This window comes from Carcharodon carcharias, chromosome 12, assembly GCF_017639515.1.
Source record: "Carcharodon carcharias isolate sCarCar2 chromosome 12, sCarCar2.pri, whole genome shotgun sequence".
NCBI classification, from domain to species: Eukaryota; Metazoa; Chordata; class Chondrichthyes; order Lamniformes; family Lamnidae; genus Carcharodon; species Carcharodon carcharias.
The window spans coordinates 145447065-145473451 of record NC_054478.1 but is presented as its reverse complement, the minus strand read 5'-3'; the positions used below and the strand labels follow the sequence as shown (position 1 = coordinate 145473451).

The 26387-nt window shown below is 38.8% G+C and overlaps 1 protein-coding gene across 13 annotated transcripts in view; it reads left to right on the top strand.

The window, feature by feature from the left end:
* The window catches only part of hdac4 (histone deacetylase 4), a 454869-nt gene extending 428718 nt beyond the window's left edge, over positions 1-26151 (top strand). For all 13 annotated transcript variants that reach the window (XM_041201590.1, XM_041201589.1, XM_041201588.1 and 10 more), the window contains 5 exons: positions 10582-10700; positions 11404-11537; positions 18662-18746; positions 22056-22206; positions 22415-26151. In XM_041201590.1, coding sequence (XP_041057524.1) covers positions 10582-10700; positions 11404-11537; positions 18662-18746; positions 22056-22206; positions 22415-22454 — 529 coding nt within the window. In that variant the 3' untranslated portion in view covers positions 22455-26151. The remainder of the gene's footprint in view (positions 1-10581; positions 10701-11403; positions 11538-18661; positions 18747-22055; positions 22207-22414) is intronic.
* The last annotated feature ends 236 nt before the right edge of the window (positions 26152-26387 follow it).

The following is a 26387-nucleotide window of genomic DNA, read 5'->3' as shown; positions in this document are numbered from 1 at the left end:
CAATGCAATTGTTCATGCAAAAACACAAGATTTTTGTAGCCTCATTTACAAATTGTGTAGGCTAAAAGCAATTCTGATGGAGTTTTTAATCTGTTGCCAAGTTTCTAGGGTGATGCCATGTATTTTGGAGATTTGAAGTTAACATATTTTAAATAACTTTTTTCTGCAAGTTTCACCGATTTCTAGCAAAATAATGCTTTGAAGTATAGAATTTATAGCACGCACAGGCTTAGGAAAAAATTGCAACAGGTCATATATTCAGCAGTTTGCAGGTCCCTAGAGACAATAGATGCCTTCAAGGCAGCACCTTGTTATTTAGACCCATAGAATGCCACGTTGCATTTGCTGGGGATCAAGCCTAAGATGAAAAAAGATAAGATAATTGGACATAATGAAATCCAGAAGGCACTCAGTTTCACCATGAACTTGGAAGTAGAGTGTAGAATTGAACTTAATTCAAACCAGTCTTGGAAATGCCAAATGCAAGGTCTTTGAAGTTTGCGGGGAATCAGAAGTACTTTACGCTCGATGGTGCTCAAAGATACGTGTTTTAACCCTTAATGGTGCAGAGTGAAAAACATTCAGATTATAAATATTGCGGTCATGAAAATGTAAGAAAAATAAGTTGAAAAGCACCAGCAGTTTGATTTTATTCAATTTGTACTCCTGAATATGGCACCATGGACCAAGGACTAAATGCTATTTACTGATATACCAGGAATGTTAAACAGCTATTGAGAAATCAGACTTAAAATGGATGAACGGTCAGCAACCTGAAATGTTAACTATGTTTCCCTCTCCACAGATGCTGCCAGACCTGCTGAGTATTTCCAGTACTTTGTTTGTATTTAAAATAAATAAATGCTGGAATTGCATCACAAATTAGTAACACACTAAAATATAAATGACATAAGTCATTAAGTTTCCAGAGCATTGCTCTCTTGCTGATGTAAGCATGCTGCCATTAACAGACTCGGAAACATTCAGTCCAGTTCTATTGGAAAGCAATTAGTTTTAAAATATATATCTAATCAGAAGTATATATTTTTTTAAAGAAGGCAGGTGTACCAATGTGCTGTGCCACAGGTGAAGGCTTTACATTTGTATCTTTCCCACTTTGAGATTTCCTAATTTTGATCAGAGCTGTTGCAGAAGAAGCTAAGTGAGGGCTAGACCCTTCTCCATGTCAAGGGAAATTTAAGGAAGTGTTGCCACAGGTTACTTCTACACATTTCCCCTTAGCTGGCTACAAAGCCATAAAATGACAAATGTCAGAGCTGGTAACTATCTAGCTTTACAGACAGGAATCTGGATGTTGCAAAGACAATCCTTAAATTTACCAAGTAAAATTTATCTTTATTAAAAAGCAAGAATATGTATAACCCAAAGAGAAGGAAACAATGTTATATCAGTACCTGTAGGTCAAAAACAGAATTTACAACTTGATGGGTTTTCCTTTGTGTTTTTATTTCTTGTGCGTCTAGCAAAAGCAGTTTTCCATTTCCAGGATGCTAGTGCTGATCTTAGCACTGAATCAACATTAAAATTTTACCTCCAGTACATATTGTATTTTGCATAACCCAAACAAACAGGTGGATATCTCTCTGATGTGTAAATGATTGTTTCGGCTAATTTTAAGGGACACAGCATTATATGCATCAAAAAGTAGTTGTCAATATATACATTGCCTGCTGCATGATACTGTAGGTGCTAATGTATAGTTTTTTGGTGCTGGTGTGCATTGACTTACTGAAGTTCTTCACAACAAGAAAAGATTGTTTAAGACAGCACATCATTCCTTCTACAGAAAAAAAAATCTGGAAGGAAATGCTGAGAAAAATCAATCCAGTCTCCTAGGTTCAAAGCAATAGACAGGATTGTCAGAAGCATTTCAATGAGACTAAAACAGAATTGGCCACCACAATGATGATTGAAGCTGGACTTAGCACTTTTAGAGCAACTTACGCCACCTGACAGGGTCACTTCCTTGTTTCATAAACACAATATAAAAGGAGAAGATTTGAAATTGGCTTTGCAAGGATAGCAGTTTAATTATAAACAATTAACAGTAAATCCTCTCTGAAAGTTGTTGTTGTGTTCCTGAAAATTACGACCTTAAATGAAATGACTTTAAGTAAAACATAGGTTCCCATAAGAATCAGCATTAAAACTGGAGTTAGGTTATGTGGACCTCCCTTATCAGTAAAAAAAAATGTATTATACTGTACCATGTATGTTGAAACAATTTACATTGGTAAATGAAATATCTTTCAAAATAAATTTAAAAATATCAAAGAAAAAATGTAATTTTCTACTTACAGTGCCACTTGCTGGCTGCCAATCCTGCTTCCCGAACCTCCTGCTCCCTGATCCTCCTGGTAACTGCAGATCCTTCCTCTACCCGACCCTCCGAGTTGCACCCTTTCCCTCCCCGACCTCTGACTTGCAGTTCCCTTCCGATGCCCAACCTACCCTCTCGTCTAAGCTCCCGGTCCCTGACTCACCCTATCACAGCCTGCCTCTCCTGAACCTGGGTTCCTGTTTAGGATCCACATCTAATCCAATACAGCAGTTCCGGGGTGTGAAATTGAGAGTCCCAATGGTGCAGAAATGCTGAGCTGGGGCTATTATGATCCATGTTTTTCTTTTCCAAATGCTCCCACTCGTCACTTCCCTCTCCCTGAACCCTCACTGTGAGTGAACGCTCTACAGACGAGCGGTGAGAGGCAGGAGGAACAGCTTCGGCCACTTACAACGAACTTGGAGTATCTCAGCCCCAACTCTGCACCGCTGCATTGTCAGGATGCGCACTTTCACAACCCCAGATTTCTGGCGTTGGGTAAGATCTGGATTGAACCAGAACACATGCTCAGAAGAGAGTAACGGTGAGAAGGTGAGTCAAGGAGTAGGAGATTCAGTGAGCAGGTGGGTCAGGCATGGGAAGAAGCTGCAAGTCAGAGAGTCAGGGAGAGAGTACGAGTCAGTGTGTCAGGGAAGGTGAGAGGTCGCAAGTCAAGGGTCATGGAGGGGGAGAGGCCACAAGTCGGGGATCAGGGAAAGGGCACAAATCGGGGGTGGGGGCGGGTGTCGGGGGGGGGGGAGAGACTGCAAGTCGGAGGGTTGGGGAGGGGGAGGGGGAGAGGTCGGAGGCCAGTCTCGGGTGGAGGTCACAAGTTGGAGCGTTAGAGAGCAGGAGAGGTTGCTCCAAACTGGCGCCAATCGGGTCATGCAGAAAATGACATCAAAATTAATCTCGCGACGCTCAATGAGATTACAGGCCCCATTAACTTACTGATGTTAAAGCTAACCGAGGACTCACTGTATAGCAATTTATTTGCTTGTGCAATGGGCAAGTAATAAGTGACCATTTTGATTGCAGTTATACACGTAAGTCTATATTATTCAAAAATGCATAATTTTTTTAAATGAAAGCAGAAAATGCTGAAAATACTCGACAGGACAGGCAGATTTTTTTGGGAGAAACAGTTAACGTTTCAGGTCAATGACCCTCATCAGCGTTTGTCCTCCCACTTCTACATTCCGTCTGCACCCTTGCTGTTGCCTGCCCGCCAGCCTGCCCAGACCGCTGCCACTCATGCCACAATGGTGCAGTCCACAGATGTTATCCTGCCAGGCCATCTACAGTTACCCCCACCAAAAGTCAGCATCCTTCCACTAACCATGCTGCAGCCACTGGAGTAGCACAATGTAGAGGCACCAGAACAGTTAAGACAGAAACTAAGGAAATGCACAAGGGTGATTAGTTTACCTTTGTATGCAGTAAGACATGATTTCATTTAAAAATTTGATTTGGAATGTTTATTTGTATTGGCTTTTATTTTTTCATTCTGCCTAAGTGAACACTGTGATGCTCTGGCAGAGGGATGGTAAGGCCTGTGACTGTTTGGGAATTGGAGCTGCAGTTTCTGATATTGCACTTGGTATTGCACTTTGATCTTCAAAGTCAGAAAGGAGTGTCTAGGTTTCCTCCTGTCTTCCTTTTCCAATTTCCCCTCTGTCTGTAGTTGGTGGAAAGAGTTGTCTCCTCATGATAGCAAGATTGTGCAGCAGGCCGCGATGCATCTTGACACCCACTCTGCCAAGTTCTGCAGGGTTCTTCCAGAGCAGTCCAGACAGTGGAAACGTTCTAACACACCAGTGGTCTGCTTGCTCACTTTTTGTGTGGCAGAATGACTTTCATTGTTCACCTGCTGCTCTGAGTCATCAACCATGTTGTCAGTAGATAGCCCTTTTATCACAGTAGGCATCTTTTGATTTTCCTGGTTGCTCAAATGCAGCTGACGTAGCAGACTGCTGCCAGAACACCAAGCACAGACTTGAATGTTTCTTTGCCTATGATAACACATCAGCTGGGCTTTGAGGGAGTGAAATCTGTTTTGGTTCTGGTATAGGGAAGAGTTGGCATGCACTGCCAGCAAAGCGATTTGTATGCAGTCACTGACATCCTGCACCATTTGGATGCCTGGAGTTGTGCTGAAACCATGTGCTCACTCCGCCTGCTGATTTCTGGCTAGAGAGAATGAAATATAAATCAGATCTATGAATAGAGGCCCTCAGTGACCCCTTACATATCAGTGGATGGTAAACCACAAGATGTTGCAAATATCTCCACCTCCACCCTGGAGGGACCGAGCCACACAAAGATTCATTGCCACACTCACCTTACCTCACCTCACCACCCCAGAAAAAGAACAAATCCATGGTCTCTAGCTCTGCCTTTGTTTGTAAAAATGTACGGGGTAAATAAATATAAAAAACACAGTCTCTGAGTGTTTGTGGGAAATGTACTGGGGAGGCGGGTTAAGGAGCTTCGTACACTGGGGACATGGATATAACATAACCACATGTAAGTGCAGCATGGCTTTGCATCACTTTCAAGGGAAACGATCAGTCATGTTTGGATTCAAAGTTGTCAATTGTAACCTATTTATTTGAAATCAATGCCTTAAGATAGAAGCCAGTAATGCAGTTGAGACAACAATTTAGTACCTGCTCATGCAAGTGTTTATTATCTTGTTACATGTGTTGGTTGAGTGAGGTAAGAAATTGCATTGTTAATGAAGTGATCAGTAATATAATACTTTCAATGCAAAACCACATGCAGTGAAAGAAATTCTGGTTGGGCTAAAGACTAGTTTGTAATAGAAATGCTGCAATCAGGTACAATACTTCTTTGCCTGTGTATTTTTAAAGTGAGCAGATTTCCAATAAGGTAACAGTTCTCTTGTTTCTGCAAAGCATGCTCCATCACCGCAGAGTAGCAGCAAAACTATAGGTCAGGTGATTGTTCGGTGCAACACGCAGACTTATAAGTGTATTAAATGGCTATTAGTGATGTCGTTCAAATAAAACAGCACTGACTGGTCAGTGTCTAGCAGATGTCTTTTTACATGGCTTGACCTGCATGCGGAGTACAGCTGTTCCAAGGTTACTGAAGTTATGGAAGGCGCACGATTTTGATACAGTAATTGAACGTCCCATGCTAGTAGATGTTAACCCTTTCTCCAACAACTAGTGTGACCAATATAATCATGTCAGCAACGATATGAATATGAAACACACCCAAGTTATTTTCAAATTTTTTCGTATTTTTGTTGATCTCCCCCCTCCCCGAGCCTCCTCATTTTAGGTTTCCCTCTGCCATGCACATTTCTTCCTATCAAGAAGGTAGGTATGTAACCTCAGCTAGTGCTGCCTCTAACTGTAACTAGAAATGTGAGCAAGAATGACCTGTGGTGACTTGCTCACTTCAGTTTGCTTTAATTATTTTCTCTTTTTCTTCTCCCTTCCACATTTTGTATGGGGAGGTATCCAGCCTTCAGCTTGCCAACTGTCTCAGTGGAGTAGCATAATTCAGTCTGCTTCACCATTGAATTGTATAGAATTCATTTTTTTCCTAAACAGAAACAGCATTCTGAAATAAAAGCACTGTATTCTGAAGATTGGCAGATTGTGAGGTACTATTGGAGTGGGGGGGAGTGGGTAATGACATTGGGGGACAGAACAGGCAACACTTAGAACTAAATTAAGCTAGTGTTTTACAATGGAAGAAAAATAATCACGTTCCTTATTTTGAGCATCTACTGTTTATCATTCATGGACTTCAAGATTAATAATTGCAGGTGTTTTAACCTTTTGGGCGAAATAATATTAGTCTCAATTTTACCATCCAGCAGTGTGAAGAAGTGATGTCTCTGCACTGTGATCATTTATACCTATGGCTTTGCACTGAAACCCCAGCTCTACTTCAAAGCAGGAAAAGCGGCATGTGTAATAGCTGCTCAAAATACCATCAAATACTTAGCACTGAGGTTGGTTTTGTGTAAAAAAAAAAACCTGTGGGTTTTTTTTAGAATATTTTGTTTCTTTCATGCTCTCCACAGTTAATATCAAATCTGCTACCGACCTTATTCAGATTTTTTTCGCCTGAACCACAACCTATTTGTTCCTGTACAGATACAGTTAACTCCACGCACCACAATTTACCTGGAATAAGTTAGTTTAATCATTTTTTGTTCCTGCTTTATTTTGTTAAGTAATGAGGTGAAGTTTTAGTTACTTTGGTTTTCTCATTGCCCCTTAACTTTGTGTCTGTAATGTGTTTGTAACAAAAACTCCCTTATGCTATATATACCTGTTATGTCTTAGTCAGCTCCAAGAAGTGATAAATATAGCTCCACAAGTAAGGCTGACCGAATAGCTCAAGGGAGAAGTCACAAGTGAGTTATAGTCTGCTTAATGAGTACACTGATGGCTTCTTCTGTTTGTCTTCTGTTTATTCAGTGTGTTTCAAAGGGACACTATTTTCATGAAGAAATTTGGCAAATCTTTTGCTTTTCTTCACTAACGCAGAGCAGAATGGTACACATCATTTTAAAACAAACTATTGCCTCACTTGCACATGGCATCATCATTGTGACAAAAATGAAGCATACCTTTCTGACTCCTCTTCCTCCTCGATGCACAAAGTCAGTTTGAGAGCAGTGCCTCTTTAAATTCCTTAGGTTGAGAAAAAAAACCTGTTCGACGTAATTGTGGTAGATAAATTGGAATAACAACAAATACACATGATTGAGATGTTAAACTTGGCACCAGCAGTTTATTTTCTAGTCGTTCTATTTCTGGGAAACCTGGGATGACTAAGTGAGCTCCTGCCTCACATGTTCAGCCTCTGGAGATTGTCAGTGATGAGTCTGAGTTTTAGGAATGCCCCAGGCCTGTATTTGCCCCTAAACAAAGGAATAGAAAGATGGACTTGCGAATCCTGATAATTTAGCTGCTTCAATTTAGTATTTCGAGAAGAAATGATGACTTCAGCTTCAAAAAGTATTTATTGCATATGTTGCAGATGCTATTTTACTTGGGGTCATTTCATTACTTGTTTGAAGTTTAGAATTTTTTCATGAAATGGTGCGGTTTTCTGAACGGATGGCATTGACCATTGACAAGACACATTTGAATGCTATAAATTCACCTGATGCATTCATGCCAAATCAGTGTAGTTACTGTTGGATAGAATATAGTATTTGTATACTTCAGCCTAGGTTTATAGACCTGTTGAAGAAAGTACCTCTGGAATATATGGCTTTGTTTTAATTAAGCCCTATCTTAATCCCATACAGGTGACTGTAAGGTTAAAGTAACTTCATGAGTGCACTGATAAGATGTATTTCTTGTTTCATACATGGATCACTATTTAGCTGTGTTGTAAGAACTTTGCAGAAACTGTTTTCCCCATTGTCTTTGAAATGCAAATATAACCCATTGAAAATATAATTTTTAACAAAAACTACCTTGAATCTTGTAAATCTGCAATTTAAAGAGAATCAGGTTGGATTCCATTCAATTCAGCATTTGACCAATTGGTGGCTGATCCAAGTAGATTGATGATGTCATGCTTGAGTAAGTATTTTTTCCAATATGACTCTTGAGTCTCTATTTGCAAATGCTGTGGCAGGAGCAACCTCTTAATACCGCAACGCTAAATCATTTTTTAAAAATTGCTATCCATTTTAGTACCTTTTCACCTACATCCTGTTGCTTCTAGAATTTTTTTCTGCCATGTATTTTGGGAACAGATATACTTGGTACTTTGAGTGATGTGGCAAACAGAGAATTCACTCTTTCAGCCCATGAGCTCATTAAAACCATTTAATTTAATTGTAAACTATTTGATTTAATTGTATACTTGTAACAAGTGAGCAGTGTGTTTATTATATGCACACCAATCCTCCCTTTTACTAAAAACAAGACGTTGTGTGAATAAGTTGAGTTGTGGAATGATTTAGGTCTCTGCCTTGCACCACTGAAAAGAAAGCCAGATTGAGGTGGCCAGAATTTGGTTGGAGTCATGTGCTCTGTGCACTGTCACTCTTTCATTATAGCTAATGACAAGTCCAGCATGTAGAAGATGATTGGTTTCCGTAACAGTCGTATATTTTAAGTGGTTTCATCATAATCTGTAGGTGTCACAGATGAAATCGTTCAGATGGTTTCTCCAGAGTATGATTGCTAACTACGCTGCCCTAAACCCAAAACATTATCAAACTCTCAACGTTTGAAAAATAGTGTATCAGTTATTACCTTTGTCCTTGTAAACATGCCGGTTTTCCAGGCTGTACCTTACTGCTGTAATGGTAGAGTCAAGAAAGAATTTAAAATCAGATCTGTAGAAGAGTCATACAGACTCAAAATGTTATCTCTGTCTTTCTCTCCACAGATGCTGTCAGACCTGCTGAGTTTTTCCAGCATTTTTGTTTTTGTTTAAAATCAGCCTTTGACAGCTTCTAGCATGCCTGTGTTTAAATCAGCCTTTGACAGCTTCTAGCATACCTGTGTTTAATTCAAATAGTAACTAACTTGGAGTAGGAATGATGAATAACTACAAGTGAAAAGGCCTTAGGTGCACTGGGAATGTTGTGTATAGTTTTAGAACTGTATTATAGGAAAGATATGGATTCAAGACAAAGACCTCAAACAATAAATAGTGATCGCTTGTATTATGTCAGCTGAATAAAGATCTTCACAAAAAGAATTAACTGGATGAGTTAGAAAGTATTTAAACAAAAAGTGAAGTAGAAACTTATGCACTTACAACAGGAATTAGATAATTGCTTGAAAAAAAGCATATTAAAATATGAGAATCAAGCAGGAGAGCGGAATTAGATTGAGGTTGGATTTTACAGGGGGACAGATTACCTCCCTTGAACTAAAAGTCAGCCGGCACCTCACTGATATGCAATCTTACTGTGGCACAGTGATAATACGCTGGGGGCAGCCTTAATTAGTGCCCCTCAGGGACAGGAAGTCCCACCCTAGAGCACTACTGACCAACCCAGCTGGCCACCAGCTCTGTAGCCCTGGCAGCACCAGTAGGCAATAGTGGCCACTGCTGGGGCTACAAGCAGTCCCAAGGAAGAAGTGAATATGGATACCAGACTTAAGTGGGTTCAGGGATTTTGGGTGGGCACAGTTGGGAGACCCTAGGTTGGTGGAGGGTCAGGAGTCAGGTAGAGAGGCTGGGAGGTGGGGGGGAGGTGGGACTAATGGGACTCCTATCTCCCTCAAAGGAGGTACCACCCCATCTTGTCCAAGAGCAGCCCACACTATCAAAGCTGCTGGACTGTTCGCCTTGCTTCCATGTTTCCTGGAGATCGAAAAATTGCGGTGGAATGTGGACCATAAGTGGCAGTTAATAGTCCACTTAAGTGCCTCAATAAGCCTGATTGCGGGCAGGCTGCCTAACGCAGGCACCGCCCCCGCCAAACCCACCTTTAAATGCATTGGTGGGGGTGCTGTAAAATTCCCACCTCTCCAAGGGGCCCATGTAGACGAATGTAGAATTGGTGGACCAAAGAGCCTAAATTTGTGCTGTAACACCGTATGAATCTTTTTGATGTGAGATCTCTTGTAAGATATGTACCTCTCATTTCAACAGTTCTCCAGTCTTGGATGGAAATTGTTATGCATTTAAGAGCTGAGCTCTCTAATTTGAATCTCCCCCATCTCGCCTCCCAGAATACAGCAGCGTAAAAACCTGTTATTGCTGTTCCATATCCCCATATCCTGATTGGGGCCAGACTAATTGCCTTTCTTCTAGTACACAGAAACAAACAGATTCAGCCATTTTGCTATGATGCATCATCACCCCTAACCTGTTCTGTGCAGCACAAATTGGGATCTGAGCAGAGTTAACAATTAAACTATGTTCTCATACTCCAGTAGCAGAATGCTAATGTTCCAGTGTGTAGCACTGCTGCATTGCTCCAGTAACTTTAGTTTAATAAACATAAATGGGGCTAAAATTCAACTGCTACATCTTCCCAATATCTAAAAGCAACAAAGGTATTATCTTAAAAAATTGGTTTGCTAGATATGAAAGTAGTAGAGTCAGCATAATTTTTCTTCATAATTTCTAAATTTTAGTGTAATGTGAAACCAAAAATAAACTTAATCTGTTAATACCTTCACTGTTGACCTTTTTAATTAGAGTCAGCATTTTTTAAAACAATAGAGTACCATGAAGTTCAGTCTAAGTATGATATTTGTTTTTCTTTACAGGACAGTAGTGATGCCCATTGCTAATGAGTTTGCCCCTGATATGGTACTGGTGTCCTCTGGATTTGACGCAGTCGAAGGACACCCTGCCCCTCTCGGAGGTTACAAAGTCTCTGCTAAATGTAAGTTTTCTCATGACAACTGAAATTATGGTTTTTTTCAAGTGGGTGTTGTGGTTTAATAAGAGCAGAGTTTTAAATAAAATCTCAAATTTTTGAGAGCCAAATTAGTGAGAGTAAATGACCCACGTTTTCCAGCTCTAGGGAGGAGGGAAGGAACATATGAGCACTAATCTTCAAAAGGAGCTTTCAATCCATCAGAGGAGCCACGGGTTTACTGGTTGAGCTGTAAAATGAGTCTTTGTTTGAAAAGCCATAAACAAAGAGTATAATGTTAGAATTTAAGGGTTGAAAATGTAATAATCTAAAACCATATAGTTAATGGTTTTTTTCATGAGTGGAAACCTTAAGCATTTCTGAGATATTTGTTTATAATGTTCCCTTTGCTGCTTTTGCCTCGGAGAAAACGAGAAGTGGGCATTTTTTTGGAGGCCCTTAGGAGGGAGATGGCGTGCCACTTTAGGAAATTCAAAACATTTATCACAAAAAAATGCATATATTAAACAGAAGATCAAAAAGGCCTGAGCTGAAATAGTAAATTGTATTTATTGAAATTAAACCTGGCTTATATTATACATTTAGTCCCAGTAATCCCTGGTGGCCATTTCAGATGTGATGTAATACTTGGAATCTTTGATCGTTTGCCAAGAGTCAAAGTAGGCTTCTGACCTTTGACTTCTCTTGCATTTCCTCTTTCCTGACACAGGTTTTGGCTACCTTACCAAACAGCTGATGGGCCTGGCTGGAGGCCGTGTCGTGCTAGCCCTGGAAGGGGGCCACGATCTCACTGCCATTTGTGATGCCTCAGAAGCATGTGTTTCTGCTTTACTTGGAAATGAGGTAAAACATCAATGCACATTATAAGCTGACAAGTTCAAGAACTCACAGGTGCGCCTTTTGCTACAGATTATGAATGAAATGAAGGCAGACTTCCAAAAGAAATGTAATTCCACAGGACTAGTTCATCAGTAACTTAGATGAAATAATTATAATAACCAGTTGCAACAATGAACTGGGGAGGGTTCTAAGAAGTTGTTTGAATATATCCTATTAGAACTATTACGTTTGTTTAAAGTAAACTACAATTCTGCTGAAACATTTCTGCACTTCATTTTTTCCTTGTAAGGTTGAGACTCCCACTTTTTAAGGCATTTTTCACCCATTCACTGATCTGCCCATGACCACCACCATTTGCATCCAGCAATACAATTCTGAAACCTTCTGCTCAGAAATTATCTCTTCAAACTACCTGTCCCCTCCCTCCCACACGCCCCAGTCATGGAGGTGCCATCCTCTTTGCAACAACCCAGCTAAATTTGGGGACTCAACATGAGCTAGAAGCAGTGAAGAACCACTCTGCGGCATGTTGGTGAGCTGATGTATTTTAAGCATTTCCCCATACTTATAATTCATGATACAAAACTTCTGTTTGTTCTGAAATTCTGCTGCTGGTGAAATGGATATTCTCCCACAGGAGAGGTGAGCGATGATAGTTACAGTTTAGCACAGCCTAAGCTTATTGCCAGTGCTCTACTCATGTATTTTTGTTTCTGCCTCTGCTTTTTGTTCTTTCTGTTTCTGCTGCTCATGGGCCTTTCCACGCAATACAACATTTTGCAGATGAGTGACCAGTGCCTGATCTTTTGGCATTGTAAGTTGCACAGACATGGTGACTGACTGATCATTTAACAATAATAAGAGTTCCTTCTCTCGTGAAAGCTACTGCTAGGTGGTTCACCAGTTGACCATTATTCATAATTAACAGTTGATGTATAACTACATATTGCTCTGTCCCAGTTCTGTACTAAATTGGAGGGTGACCTAAATTTCTTTATCTGAAATGTTAGGAGTTTTGGTCATGACACATTTGCTGCTCTAAGCTTCATCTAAATATATGTACTTCTATATCTCCAAGCACAATTAGACATAGACAGCACTGTCCGAATGTCCAACTGTGAATGACTGCATCCAAGGAAAAATAGTTCTGCAACAAAACTGTATGTCACTTAAATGAACACATACACAAAACAATTAAACGTGAACTACAAACAATAAACATCAGTGGTTGGCTTAAGTGTTTGCGTGGGATACTTTTCAAAGCTGACACAGGAGTAGTCGAGCATCTGGTTGCACATCTGTGTAAACTTGCTGTTTAACGCTGTGTAATACTGTAGCTAAGAGACTAAATGTGATGCATAATATTTAACTTTAGACCAAGAGTCTTTTTTAAATATACATTATAGTTTCAAACCACTTAGATAAAATGAATGGTACACATATACAATAAATATATTTAACCGGCAACCAAGCTAAAGACCATGAATATTAAAGATTTCTAACTTGCAAAGCCAAAATTCCAGATGTAACCAACCTTGATGGTTAACAGCATTAGCATGGTCATAGATCATGAGTATTATCCATTTTCCATGCTAAGGGTATATATAGACTTGAATTCAAGAAATATTAAAATATTTTTGGTTTATTACTAACAATGGTGCCTGATATAAGATAAACCCTTTTCACAAAAACTGTCTTCAAGGAATATGATTGTTGTCTAATGTAATGGATACGAAGGATAGCCAGTGCAGCCCAGACTGTTCAAACTCTAAAATGTGGTTCCAAATGAAATGCCACAATCTGTAAATGTTTATTGTCGGTTTGCACATGGCCAGTGTAGTTGGTTGATCAAGAAGGTTATAAGTGGAGGAGTGTGCATGGTGGAGCATTGCACCATTACATTGATAAAAGTCAGCTATGTTTCCACTTTGTGGCAGATTATATGCATTTCAAACAAGCAGTGAAGATAAAACAAAATTAAATATTTGTGCTGAGGGACACTTAATCTCATCCCAGTAACCATTGTTCCAAAGGGACCTGTGAATGTAAATACACCAAGCTGATGGCATGATCGTTTACTCTATGGCTGCTCGGCTGAATCCATTCCAATGTAGTCCGACTCAGTGACCTTGGAGCCTGCATGCCAATCAAGTAAAGGCTCCAGCATATATTTACAGTAGAGGTTTGTCACATAATGCAGCCAGAAGGGAGGCCTGCTAAAAAGTCTATAAATATGAACATGAGAAACATAAGAAGTTGGAGCAGAAGTAGGCCACTTGGCCCTTCAAGCCCGCTGTACCATTCAGTCTCACTCTTGAACATGCTCAACGACTAAGCATCCACATCTCTCCAGGGTAGAGAATTCCAAACATCCACAACCCCCTGATTGAAGAAATTTCTCCTGATCTCAATCCTGAATTGCTGACCCCTTAATTACCCGTGGCTGCTCCCTTCCAATGGATCAGCCTTCCCATTGATACTGGCATCTGGCATTGCAGTCCCCAGTACCTGTGGCACTCCTAACACATTGTCAGCTTAGCCAAGCATTATCATGAGATCTCTTTGCCGGATCTACCAGTTCCTACCTAAGAAGGAAGGCTGAAGAATTCCTTTTGAGAAAAAGGGTTTGAAACTACTGAAATGTGTCTGATTGAATCAGAAATAAGAAGGCAGCCACACTAAAGGAAATAGTAAGACTGCACAGATGGCCATAAGTGTCCTGTGTGACTCCAAATTCAATTAAATGTGATGATGGAACCTGCAGTGTCACAGTTTGGACTAAATAACAATAACTGCTGGACTGACATGCAGAATATAGAGGAACTATAAAACGGAGCAAAGCAATACATAAAGGACCGTGTAGAGCATTACAGCTGCTATAAGAATGCACTGCACTATGATTACAGAATATCCAGAGAGTTTCAGCTTTGTAAAGGCCTGTATCACTGCACTTGGCAAGTGGTTTTATTTCTGTTTACATACAATCTGTGCACTTAAACCTAATATTTGCTGCTGATTCCTTAGGAACGTTAATACTGTTTTGATGGGGGTATTTTGTAAATTGTACAAGGGTTTTTCACAGACTGTTGAATATCCTGACTAGCGCTAAAAGAGAGTTGGGGGAGGAAGAGAGAAATCAGACATTTGGGTTTGTCAGACTGCCACATCTCAGTGGTGAGAGCACTGGAATTTCAAACATTAGTCCTGGTGTCTGCTTGTAAAATGGAAGAATGTCAGTAGAAGTCGGTACACGTGTATAGATATGTGCTGCAGCTGGAACCGTGGAAAATTGATCAAATTGGCATGTGGAAAAACTGTGATGAAATGTTAACTGGAGTTTCCTTGACCTGACTAGAAGCCTGGCCCTTGTGAAACAGAAACGCAGAGGAGACATCATTACTCTGACCTGACAAATACTACTTGCTATTGCTGGCAATGGCATGAAGTGTTTGAACAAGATGACTGTAGGCTACACCATATCTTTGAACAAGACGACGTTTGTGTTCTCTCAAGCATTTGTTCACTTCCTTTTCGGACTCTCTCACAAAACAAACATCAGTTCAGAGAGCATTTGTTCTTCATTTTAACTCTGCAGCTGAAAGGGAGATGGTGTAAGTCTTGGCTCCTAAATCCTATGCTAATAATTCTTTTAGTAAAAAAGGAAACAAATTGGTCTTTGATGGATTAAATATAGTATTTTATGAAAGAGGGGTTAAGGATCAAAACAGCCAAGAGTCAAGTGTTTGATCATGCTTAGTATCATGCCACAGTTAGATTACAGAGTATCTCGCTGCAGACTGTAAACTATACCGTATCTTTTTCATAGTTATTAATGCACATTATTTCCTCCTGGCACAGGAGTAAAGTAGGTTAGCATGTTTCCAGCATAAGCATGTGCAGAACATTTTGGAACATACAGCTTCTTGTTTGAATTCTGAATTCCTTTACAATGAAATTTTGGCATTACAAGGGCTTTCATGTGGAAAAAATATATAATCCGGCACCAGAAGGAAAATTAATCACAAGATTGTGTGCTTAACCCTTTGATGTACCTTTGTAAAAATGCGTACAACTCTATATATATCATTCTATCGGATTGGCTGCTGAGCTGTGAATTTCTATCTTGATTTTATTTTTGCTGTGATTTTTAAACTGATGGAGAGAAGAAGGAAAAAGCAGCTGTAGGTGGAATTTGAAACAAAAAATACCTTGGGCAAAATTTTCCATTTGGCGTGCAGGCGCAGGCCTGACATGCAGGAACGTAAAATGATGCGCGATGATGTCGGGCGTGCGTCCCGATGACATCGCGAAGTCCCGCGATATTTCGTTCAGAGGACGTCGCCGGAGTCAGCTGCGCGCCCACAAGCTGATAATTGAAAGGCCTATTAAGGCCATTAACCAGGTAATTAACCTGAATTTTATGCTGCCCGTCCAATCTAACGGTCGGCGGGGCAGGCAAAAGGCCAAGCAACCTTTAGGATTTTTAGGAAACCTTTTCCACGAGCGGGATGAGGTTTCCTAAAGCTATTACAAATTAAATAAAAACGTCCCATCTCATGTGACACAGTCACACGAGGGTACATGCTTCATTAAATTTTTAATGTATTTATTTATTTCTATAAAAAGCGCTTCAATCTCCCTGAGGCATCTCTGTGTCTAAGGGAGATTGAAGTGCTTTTCGCGCACATGCACGAAAGAGCATTGGACCCGGCTCTCCCACCTCCCCCCACCCACACAGGTAGCGCTGAGCACTACTGCTTGCAATCCACGCAGGGGGGAGCCTTAATTGACCTGCCCGCATTAATCGCTTTCAGCTCCGCAACCACCTGCTCCTGCCCTACGAATGGAAAATCCTGGCCCTTATTTCTATTTGCTTTGGACTTATTCCAGAATCACTTTGGACATAGAACATGGCAAATAATTCAAAGAACTGCAAATATCCACTTGAATTTAACACTGGCTAATTTCTGCTAGAACTCAGACCAAGACTAGCCTGATATATACACACAGAGTTAAACTGCCAGACAATGTGCTTATCACAGCTAAGAAAATGAATTTATTCAGTTGGAAATTTAATGATCATCTGGTGTGCCCTCAGTGAATCAGCACTTTGATAGATCTCATGCCTCTGGATGAAATTATTAATTTAAAAACTAAATATTAAAATGTTTTATAGGGTCCCTTTGATAGATTTTACTAATAATTTTATATTTCAGATAAGATAGATGACTGATATGATTGACTCCTTTCTCTGATTTGTAAGGACAAAATTACATGGAACATGATTATCTTACTGATATGATCCACATTCTGTGAAGAAAGTCTGAATAAGCTTTTTCATTTAATATTATATAATCTTTGCATAAATGCAGCTCCATCCTAAAGCTGTGGTTACATGCATAAAGTTAAGGGTTTATCTCATATCAAAGCATTAGGTGGATGAAAATTCTACTGCCCAAGTGTGTAGTATGCAGAGTCCAAAATCTAAATTGGTGTGGATGATTTGAAATTGCTTTTCATCTGTCTCTTATGCCTTTTTTTTTACCCCCTGAAAATCACACACCAAGGAGCAGCATCAGCTAAATGAAAACATTTCCACAGGACAGTTTGATCCTCCAATACTCAGATGAAATCTTACCCTTGTTTAACAAATAGAGTTGAAAAGCTAACCTCTTCCATCACCCCACCCCATCCCCCACTCCCCCATTCAATGAAGACTCATTTGGATTTGATCCCAGCCCAAGTGAAGTTATTATTCAAATATAAACTTGATGTAAATTCAGATAGTGTCTATCCTAGGGTTCTCCTATTCTTTTTGTGTACAATATTCCTATGCCTTTTCAGCCCAATGTAAATAATGGATAGCTGCCATGTAGAAATCTGTATTGTGGGAGCCGGTTCAGATTCATCTGACTTACATCCATCAGCTCTGCCTTTTACCTCTTTGTGGAATTACTCCTCAACACAGTGAGGATACAACTGTCCTGTACAACGGCAGCCATTCCAGATTTTGGCAACCTTAAAAAAGGCTACTACATTGATGTTTTCTCAGCAAACAAAATCATTAACCTAAGGGTTGCAACTGTGTCAGTGCATTCTATAATTTAGATTTTGTGAAGGTATAATAAACAGCCTTGTTCCATTTCTTATGTGCTTCTGTTTTGTCGCTCTTTATGATGCAGGATATAGTGGAGGGGGGGTGGGTTTCAGATTTATTATAAAAGTAGAGAATGAACACTGCAGTGGTGAAAGTGTTGAGGACAGTCTCATAACTAATTTAATTTCCCATTATATGTTTTCCTGAAATATTATAATGTTGTGCTAAGATCTGCAAATGTGTGGAACTTGTCTATTTAATGATATGACTTTTAAAATTCGAGGGTTTCTACCTGGTTTTCGAAAATGTTTTTGCTATTTTCTGTTCCTAAGTGTGTGAACAGATCACAACAGTTGAGAGAAAGTAAACAAAATAGAAAAAGGACTTGGTGCATAGCACTAACCATTGGGCATCAGTGCTCCAACAAAAGCAAGATATAAATGGAGTTGCTCAGCACTATAGTTCCTGGCTTATTCTCTAAAAACTGCTTTTTAAAGTGTAAATTCAAATGCAGCAGAGAGGTGAATAAAAGTGAATAAATAAATTTGTCAATGCTTCGTGTGACTTGACTCCTTTGTTACTAACTGTAAAGAGCAAAATTTAGATGTTGGAAACCATGTCTCAGAGCATTTTCAGGAATTAACTTGTATTTTGCAAAGATGCAGATTTGACTGGTTTCTCTAAAAAGCAGCTGGTTGGAATGGGGCCTTGTGGCCTCATGATCCCTAAAATGTTTTGTTGGTTAAACTTGAAGCATCCATTTTTCAAGTTAAAATTTGCTGACCCTGGATATATTTGTCGGCTGTCTTGCTCTTCACTCCTGTGTACACATTACAAACCTAGAAACTACAGAAACTTTTAATGTAGAATGAGTTTTGTGGCTTCTGTTTAGCTTTGCCATGTTAGTGTGCATTTGTAATTTCCTGCATCAAATTGTGAAAAACTTTTCTGCGCTTTAATAAAAGGAACAAATTTTTTTGCATTTTTCATTAAAAAGTAATTGTTTGTTTTTGGATTTCTTTCTCTTCAGCTTGAGCCATTCACACAAGAAGTGTTGCAGCAAAGACCAAATCCCAATGCTGTTCGCTCTATTGAGAATGTAATTGAAATACAAAGTGAGTGTGGAAAGCAACAGAACTATTCCAATTTTCTGCTGTTGTATCTGTGACAGTGACTGACTGCATTGAATTACCTAACTTTTAAGATATTTGATTTAGTGGTAGGTCAGATGCACTTTGTTGGACTTCAAAGCTTTCCTTTTCTTCGGAAGGAAAGAAAAATCAGATTAAATATGATGATGTCATGCACACACAGAATGTCACTGAATATTGGTATACATAAAGCATCTGGCAGCAAGTTCTGCTTCTCCAGCTCACGGAGAGTGAGTAATGAGCCCCAGACCTTCCCTCGCAGCCTTAAGTGTCCTTTGGAGACTGAGTTCTCACCCCTTTGAGTCGGTGCAGAATTTTACAAGGCATGCTGTCAATGAACATCTAAAAGCTGAGAATTTCATTTTTGTATCACCTGAAGCCTTGAGATTGGACATACTCCAAACAATTGACCACAACATAAGCAGCAAAAATACTTAAATATTTCTAAATAAAATAGCATTTTGTATATAGCATTTGAAAAACAACCAGGAAATATTAATATTTTAGCTCTGTAATCAAATGGCAAGTTAACCTGAGTTACAGTTGCACATGTTGGAGCAATAAAGCTCTGTTTTCTGCACATGACATCCATGTGTGGATTCTGTGAACTCAGCTGACTGTACGAAATAAACCTCTTCAGCTCCTTTCAGAGGGAGAGCAGAAAAAAATCTAAGGAACAGTCAGCCCAGACTGGTCTCCTGGTCTCGTCATTTCCTATGTTACGGCCATATGAGGACGGATAAAAATGATTCCCCTATGATACCACTCCAAACCTGACCATAACAGGGTTTTGTGTGAATTTAGCGAGGATGACGGTATTTACTAACTCTGTGTTTAACCATTTATGTGCTTATTGCAAGAAAAATAGTCTAGCAGGCTCTCTTGAGTTTAAAGCAAAAATGGATTAGTTTTTAATGAGTTAAAAACCCACCCAGGTAAAGATAGAAAAAATATTCAGTAAGGTAAACCTACATTGGATCTTCTCAACCCACTCACACTCTCACTTACGCACACAAGCATTATTGCAAATTATAGGCAATAAAATTATAGAATTATAAGCAATACAGCAGGAAGTTATTTTCTTAGCTGAATTAAAGCTCAATGCTTAAAGGTACAAAACTCATGACTCATTGTCATGAGTCCTTTGCTGGTATCTGTGGCTGTGGCAGATTTTTCTCCACAGTAATTTTGAAATTCCAGGGGGTGAACTCCATGTGAAACTGCAGTTGCTAGAGGCAGTTTCTTTTTAAAACGTAATCCATCTTTCCAGAAGTCGATGATTTTTGCACCTGAGATTCCTTTCGATGGAAATTCACTGTCCCTGTGCCGGATAGAGATAGGGCCTTGAACTTGGGAAAGAAGAGAAAGGAGCTGCTTCATTGGCTGCTTTTCTAGACTACTCTTGTTTTAGCAGCTGGCATGCTGTATTAAAAGACATTCTCAAAATGGTTACTCCAGTCACATGACCTCTCTCCCCATAATGATTTCAGAAGGTATTTGCTCAGGTGATGTCTGAACAGATTGTAGCTACTGTCTCATGGCCTGTAATGTTCCAACCATTAGCTGCTGAGTGATTCATTATCCATCTTGATGAGGTAGGAAAATCACCTTTCCATATAGCTATTGTCCTGGTAGACTTTATGTCTAACTTGAGTGGTAGCCTTGTAGAAATGCAAATGTGAGGTTCAGTACAGTTTCAATAAATCTTTTGAAGTAGTTATTGACATCAGCAGGTTTGAAATTCCATAGAAATAAGTTGTAGCATGTCTGAATTATAATTCACATTGGGACATTCCAGAAACTGGTCAACTTGCAATACCAGGTGTCAGGTGACTTGTAGCAGCCATCGCAAGTCAATGACTTTTCTTGCATTTTAAAATTCCTTTTTAAACAGTTCAATATATGTTTGATCAGCCAATGAAATCAGAGATCAATATCACTTATGCATAAGTCACATCATCATGACATCTAACCTACAGTAGAGTGAGGTTGGCAGTGATGTGCATGAGAGGAGTGATTTGCAATGATGGGAGGAAGGGCTAAAAAGTCAGAAGCAAAGGAATGACCACTTTTAAAAATTATTTGCACTTATAAGTATAGTAACACGAATCAATTTATGATGGTTTTAAGGAAGAAATTGTTGTAAAAGTTAGAATCAGGACTAAGGTGATTTCAATACTCGACAAATACTGGTTACATTTGGGACCGCTAAAAACTTTGAAATTAATTTAAGTATATCAACAAAACATTATGTATTTAATTTTCTCTTTAAGAAAGGCCAGTAATTGCTCACAATCATCCTGTAATATCACATTTGCAAAGTTTAAATTTGCTTATTTAAATCAAAAAGATAAGCCAGACGGTCTTATATATCAGTGCAGTTTCACGAGCTGTCTGCATTAAACTTTAAATTGGTACTATGCACTTAGGTTAATGGCTTCAAGTAGAACAAAGCAATCAAAACTAAACCAGAGAAGACAGTTTTGTAATGTCATTTATATAAGCAACCTGCAATAACCTACTTTGACACCAGATAGAACAAGGAATGACATTGTGGCACCGTTAGTTTATATAGCATAGCTCTTGCTGTAAACTGGAATTAGACTTGCTTATTTAAGAAGGTGTTGGCAGTGCAACTAAGATTTTTTTTCTTGGTATGGAAAAATTTATAGTAGAGGAAGGAAATGTTACACATTCATCAAATGAAACCAACCAAAGTACTTGCAAATTGGTCTCAAAAGGGCATTCAATGTTAGCTTAGTTTAATATATATAAATTACAAGGCAAATAATTAACATTTCCACTAGAGGGCAGTTTTTTTTAAGTTCCCAATAAAGCTGCATGTAAGTACCATTTTAAAAATAAACCTGTTCAAATATTTTTGTAAAAGGACCATCTCACATTTAAAATACACTCCTACTGTACAAATGTGACAAAAATAGTTATTGTTGAGAGCCTGAAGTACTTTCAAAAATTATGGTGTTAAAAATGCATTTAGTTGTAACTCTTGCCCCATAAAATCTGAGTCCACTGAAATTATTTCAATGTATTTATTGTCCACCAAGCTTGTTTATTCATTGTCAATTATTCATAGTAGTAAAGAGGGGAATGCAATTATCCCATTACAATAGTGTAAGCCTAAAAATTACCATGAGTGATATTAGCAGACAAGCGCTGAGCGTGTTTGCATTAGAGTCCTCTGCTATTTAAGAGATGTTAACTCATTTAAAACAACAAAATATTATTGAATAAAATCTTTTTATGTATTCTTAGGTAAATACTGGAAGTCGCTACAGCGCTTTTCCTCTACTGTGGGTTATTCACTGATAGAGGCCCAAAAGTGTGATAAGGAAGAAGCTGACACAGTGACAGCTATGGCTTCATTGTCAATGGGTGTTAAACAAGGAACTAATGCTGAGAAGAGGTGAGACAGGAAGGAATATCTCATTTTTGACACTGTAAACAAGACTTGTTTCTGTGTTGATAGCTGGGAGATGGTGTTAGCTTCTTGGGAAAACAGCACTTGTTATGACAAACGATCTGGTGTGTAGACTTGTTCAGAAACATGACTAAGGAGCCTTTGTCTTTTCTGTTTGTAAGTTACTAGCGTATTTTCTTTTCCTTTCCTGCAGGCCAGATGATGAACCCATGGAGGAAGAGCCACCTATGTAGTTGCCAGCTGGAGTTCTCTCTTTTGCACACAATATCTTTATTTCTCTAACTCTGCCAAGACTTCATTCTGCATCTCCTGTGTCCTGCTGTGGTGTTCTTCCAGAATCCAAGGACAACTGGGCAAAATGCTGGCAATAAAAAATGTAAAGATTTTTTACCTCTCTGTCCATTCCTGAAATAGGCTTGTGGGACAGCCAGCATTTACTTTGGCAGAGTCACCAGGAGGTGTAATCTCAAAGCCCTGCTCTGAGTTTACCTACTCAAAAGTTCTCCTGTCTCAGGCAGTCAACCACTGTTTCTAATGTTCTTGTCCTTTAGCAAAGGATTTAATGCCATCTACAAGTCCAGATGCATTGATTGTAATTTCAACAAAATCATGTGACGTACAGTAATTATTCAGAGAACATTTACAGTGTGGAGAGAAAGACTATACCAGAATGGAAGAGAACTGAGAGGGTGTTTCCTAAGAATACCTATGAAGACATGAGCGTTTGTGCCTTTTTATCAACAGATGGTTGCTGATTTTTGAATTGAGGAACAATGCCTTAAAAGTGTGGAAATGATTCCTCCACTGTTGTGACGTGGAAAAGTGGTGGTGAAGAAGCCTTGTGTTTCCTGGCATGCGTGCAAAAAAAAAAAAAAATCCGAGATCCGGTCTCTGCCTGGATTTTCATACCCTGTTGGAGTACCATTTTTGCTGTTTTTCCAAACAAATCCTAACCTATTTTAAGGTAGTTGCCAGTCCAGAGTGGCAGATATACTGTTGGAAATTGGCAGGTTAACATTAGAACCTGCTTTACTTATTATGATGAGTTATATAACACTGAGTAGTATAGGGAATCAACCAATAACAAAGCATGTGTTAGGTTGAATTGCGACAGGTAAACATGTTAAAAGATTGGAATGTTACTCAAAAGCATGATGCAGGATTTTTTTCCAGACTTCCACTTCGGTGGTCCTCATTTCTAATAGAAACTAAAAACATAAACCAATAATAACCATTAGACAACAAGAGGTTTTTTGATGATAAGACCAGGTAATTTGTTAATAGTACGGGAGATAATCATGCATAAATGTTTTCTTAGCAGACCAAGTTTGATTTTTATTAGGTGGGCACTTACAGGGAGAATGATGGCTTTTTACTGAAGATGGGAACAGATGGATTGTGGACACTTAGAGGAATACCTCACTATGAATGTTTGTGGTCAGCCAACATGTTTAAGTCACTTGGCAACTACCTTAACCATTACTTTTTTTTATTTGTGTTTATTTTTACTCCTGGTAAACCATTTAACAAAATAATATCTACTTTTATATAAAGAAATCCTTACAAGTTTTTAAACCATGTTTCATAAGACCTAATAACTTGGTTTTTTTAATTACTTTTTTGGTAAGAATTCCAGTTACCTTTCCCACTGATATTTTTCTGAAATTCTTCTGTTTTTATGACTTCTTTTGTGATTACTCCATGGTTCCAGTCTAATTTTAATTTTCCTTATTTTGTTTTCCTACATGGAACGTAGCTTTCTGATGGCTTAAAGAAGTGAACTGGAGTTTTTCAGGAGGAAGTACCTTGAGTGAGGGATCTTGTTCAAACTTTGTGTAATGATTCCAGTTGGTGTATATTACTATATGATCTGTTCTAAGTAGATTTATAAATGAAGTCTTGTAAGAATAGTATTGCAAGGTGATATCATACCCATTTAAATATGAGTAATACTACAGTGATACTATATTTGATATTTGTAACTGGTTGCACTGCAGAAGGCTGCCGTTCGCTAAGGGGGAGTTAGCATTAAGGATTTCAGTTGCTCCACTCTGAAACCAAGAAGGAAGCTTGTGATGGTGTTTTTGTCCAAAGACTGATTGTTTTTACAGTGTGGGTCTGTGAGCTGTGCTTATCAGCGATTGACAGGGATGGAAAGCGCTTAGTCCTGGGCCCGTGGTTGATTCTGTTCTGCAGGTGCTTGGGTTGGCCCCAGAATGTGACTAATGCTGGTTGAAGCCTGGGCTGTAAAACAGCATTATCACTAGAGTGTAGGAGAGGCGCACTGTCCTGCCATCTGTTAACGTACACAAGCACGCTCACTCTGGAATTTATGGGACAACTGACATGGGGGTCATTAACTAGTAACTTTTTCTCTATGGGTAAATGGTTTTCATTCCTCCTTTTGTAATGGTTGCTTGAAGCTTAATGAATTTAGCGCTGTGAGGAGTATGTGGAGCATGTGTGCGTGTGTGAGATGTTTGGCAACACTGAATAAGGGCACTACTGTATTTTTGTTTTAAAACAGATTTACACAACATAAAATATAACCAGCTGTAATCTTTAAGACAGTGTTCCACACTTTCTATAGGATTATGTATGTTTGATTGCAAAGCAATTAACACATCAATTCTGTGACTTTTAAGAAACTGTTTGCATCTACTCTTGATGTTAAACATTCCTTTAAATAAGTGGAGTTATGTATTCATTCCTTCTTTTGATAAGGTGAATTTAAACATTGTTTTAAGAGGGCCCATTGTTTGTTTTCTTTTAAGGGGCATTGAACTGTATTTTATTTTTTTCATTAAATGGAAGATAGTGAGCTTGCATGTGCCACAAGCAGAGATACCATTTGTTCTGTACAGGTATGCACGCAATTCGCAAAAGTTATTTCCAGGGCAGCTTACCAAGTTTCGCTTTTTTTCTTCTTGGCGTCTGAAGATGAGGTTTTGACATTTTTTTTCTGATGAACATATTAGTAAACCTCAGAAGGAGATGCCTCTGTCTTTATTGAAATATCTTCAAATATCACTCTCTTTAATACTGTTATAAATTGATACTTAAATTTGACAAAAAAAAATCCAGCACTTGTGTCATTACCAGTAGAATATTGCATAATCTGCATATAAAATTTTATGAACACAGCAAAAAAACAAAAAAAAAAATTGTAAAACTGTTAACTGCCTGCGTCTTCTTGGGGCCAACCCTTTTGAGACAAGCAATTTTTTTTCTGGACTAAGTATTTAAGATCATAAACAGTTAACCTTTCAGCGCAGCTGTTCTTTATCTCTGCCACCATAAATCGTGTAGCGGTAATCCACTTAGCAGTTGTGTATTGTGATCGATGTGGATGAATATTTACAAAGAGAGGTTTTTTGGGGGCGGTATTGTAGTTACGAAGCAGGAGTGATGGCTACCTGTCAGCCTCACTTTCCTCCGTGTTTTGATATTGACTACAAAGTATCACGTTACGGTGTATTACATTTTGTGCTCCATAGTGGAGGCGCCTTTCGTTTTCTTTTCCAGTTTGAGGGGATGAAAAATGTGCGAGTTGGACTTTAAAGTTTGTTCACCCAAAAACTTTTATTTCAGGTATGTAGTAATGGAAGTTGTAACTATATTTTAACCTTCTTTGTACCTATCCACACTCAAAAATGACACCACCATTGTTATCAGTACCAGTGAACTGATTTTCTGTATTTTAGCCACAATCAACTATTGTATGGACCTACTTTATTGGTGATAGCCTTATTGTGGTAGCTTTTGATGGTCTTCATTTGCCTGTTGAAATTGGTCAGACTTTCAGACTGACCAATGGTGTATCTCCTTGACAGTACAGACTTCATTTTTGACTTTATTAGGAGTCCAGTATTTTGTACCACATTATGACAACTTGCTATTGTGGTGTAAATAAAACTAATTACAACATCACATTTAAAGGTGTGTCTTCCTTATTCCCTGCTGACCCTTTGGAGGTCTGTTGTTGCTATTGAACTAAAACATGGAGCTAAAAGTTAAAAGGAGGGATAAAGTCGTCTTCATTTTCAACTCTAATAAATTATTTTACTTTAGCTAATAAATATCAGAATTAAAACCTGAATGCATATGAAAATTGGAAATGTAATTAGTGCTGTTTGTAACCTAGCTCTTACCATGAATTTATCACT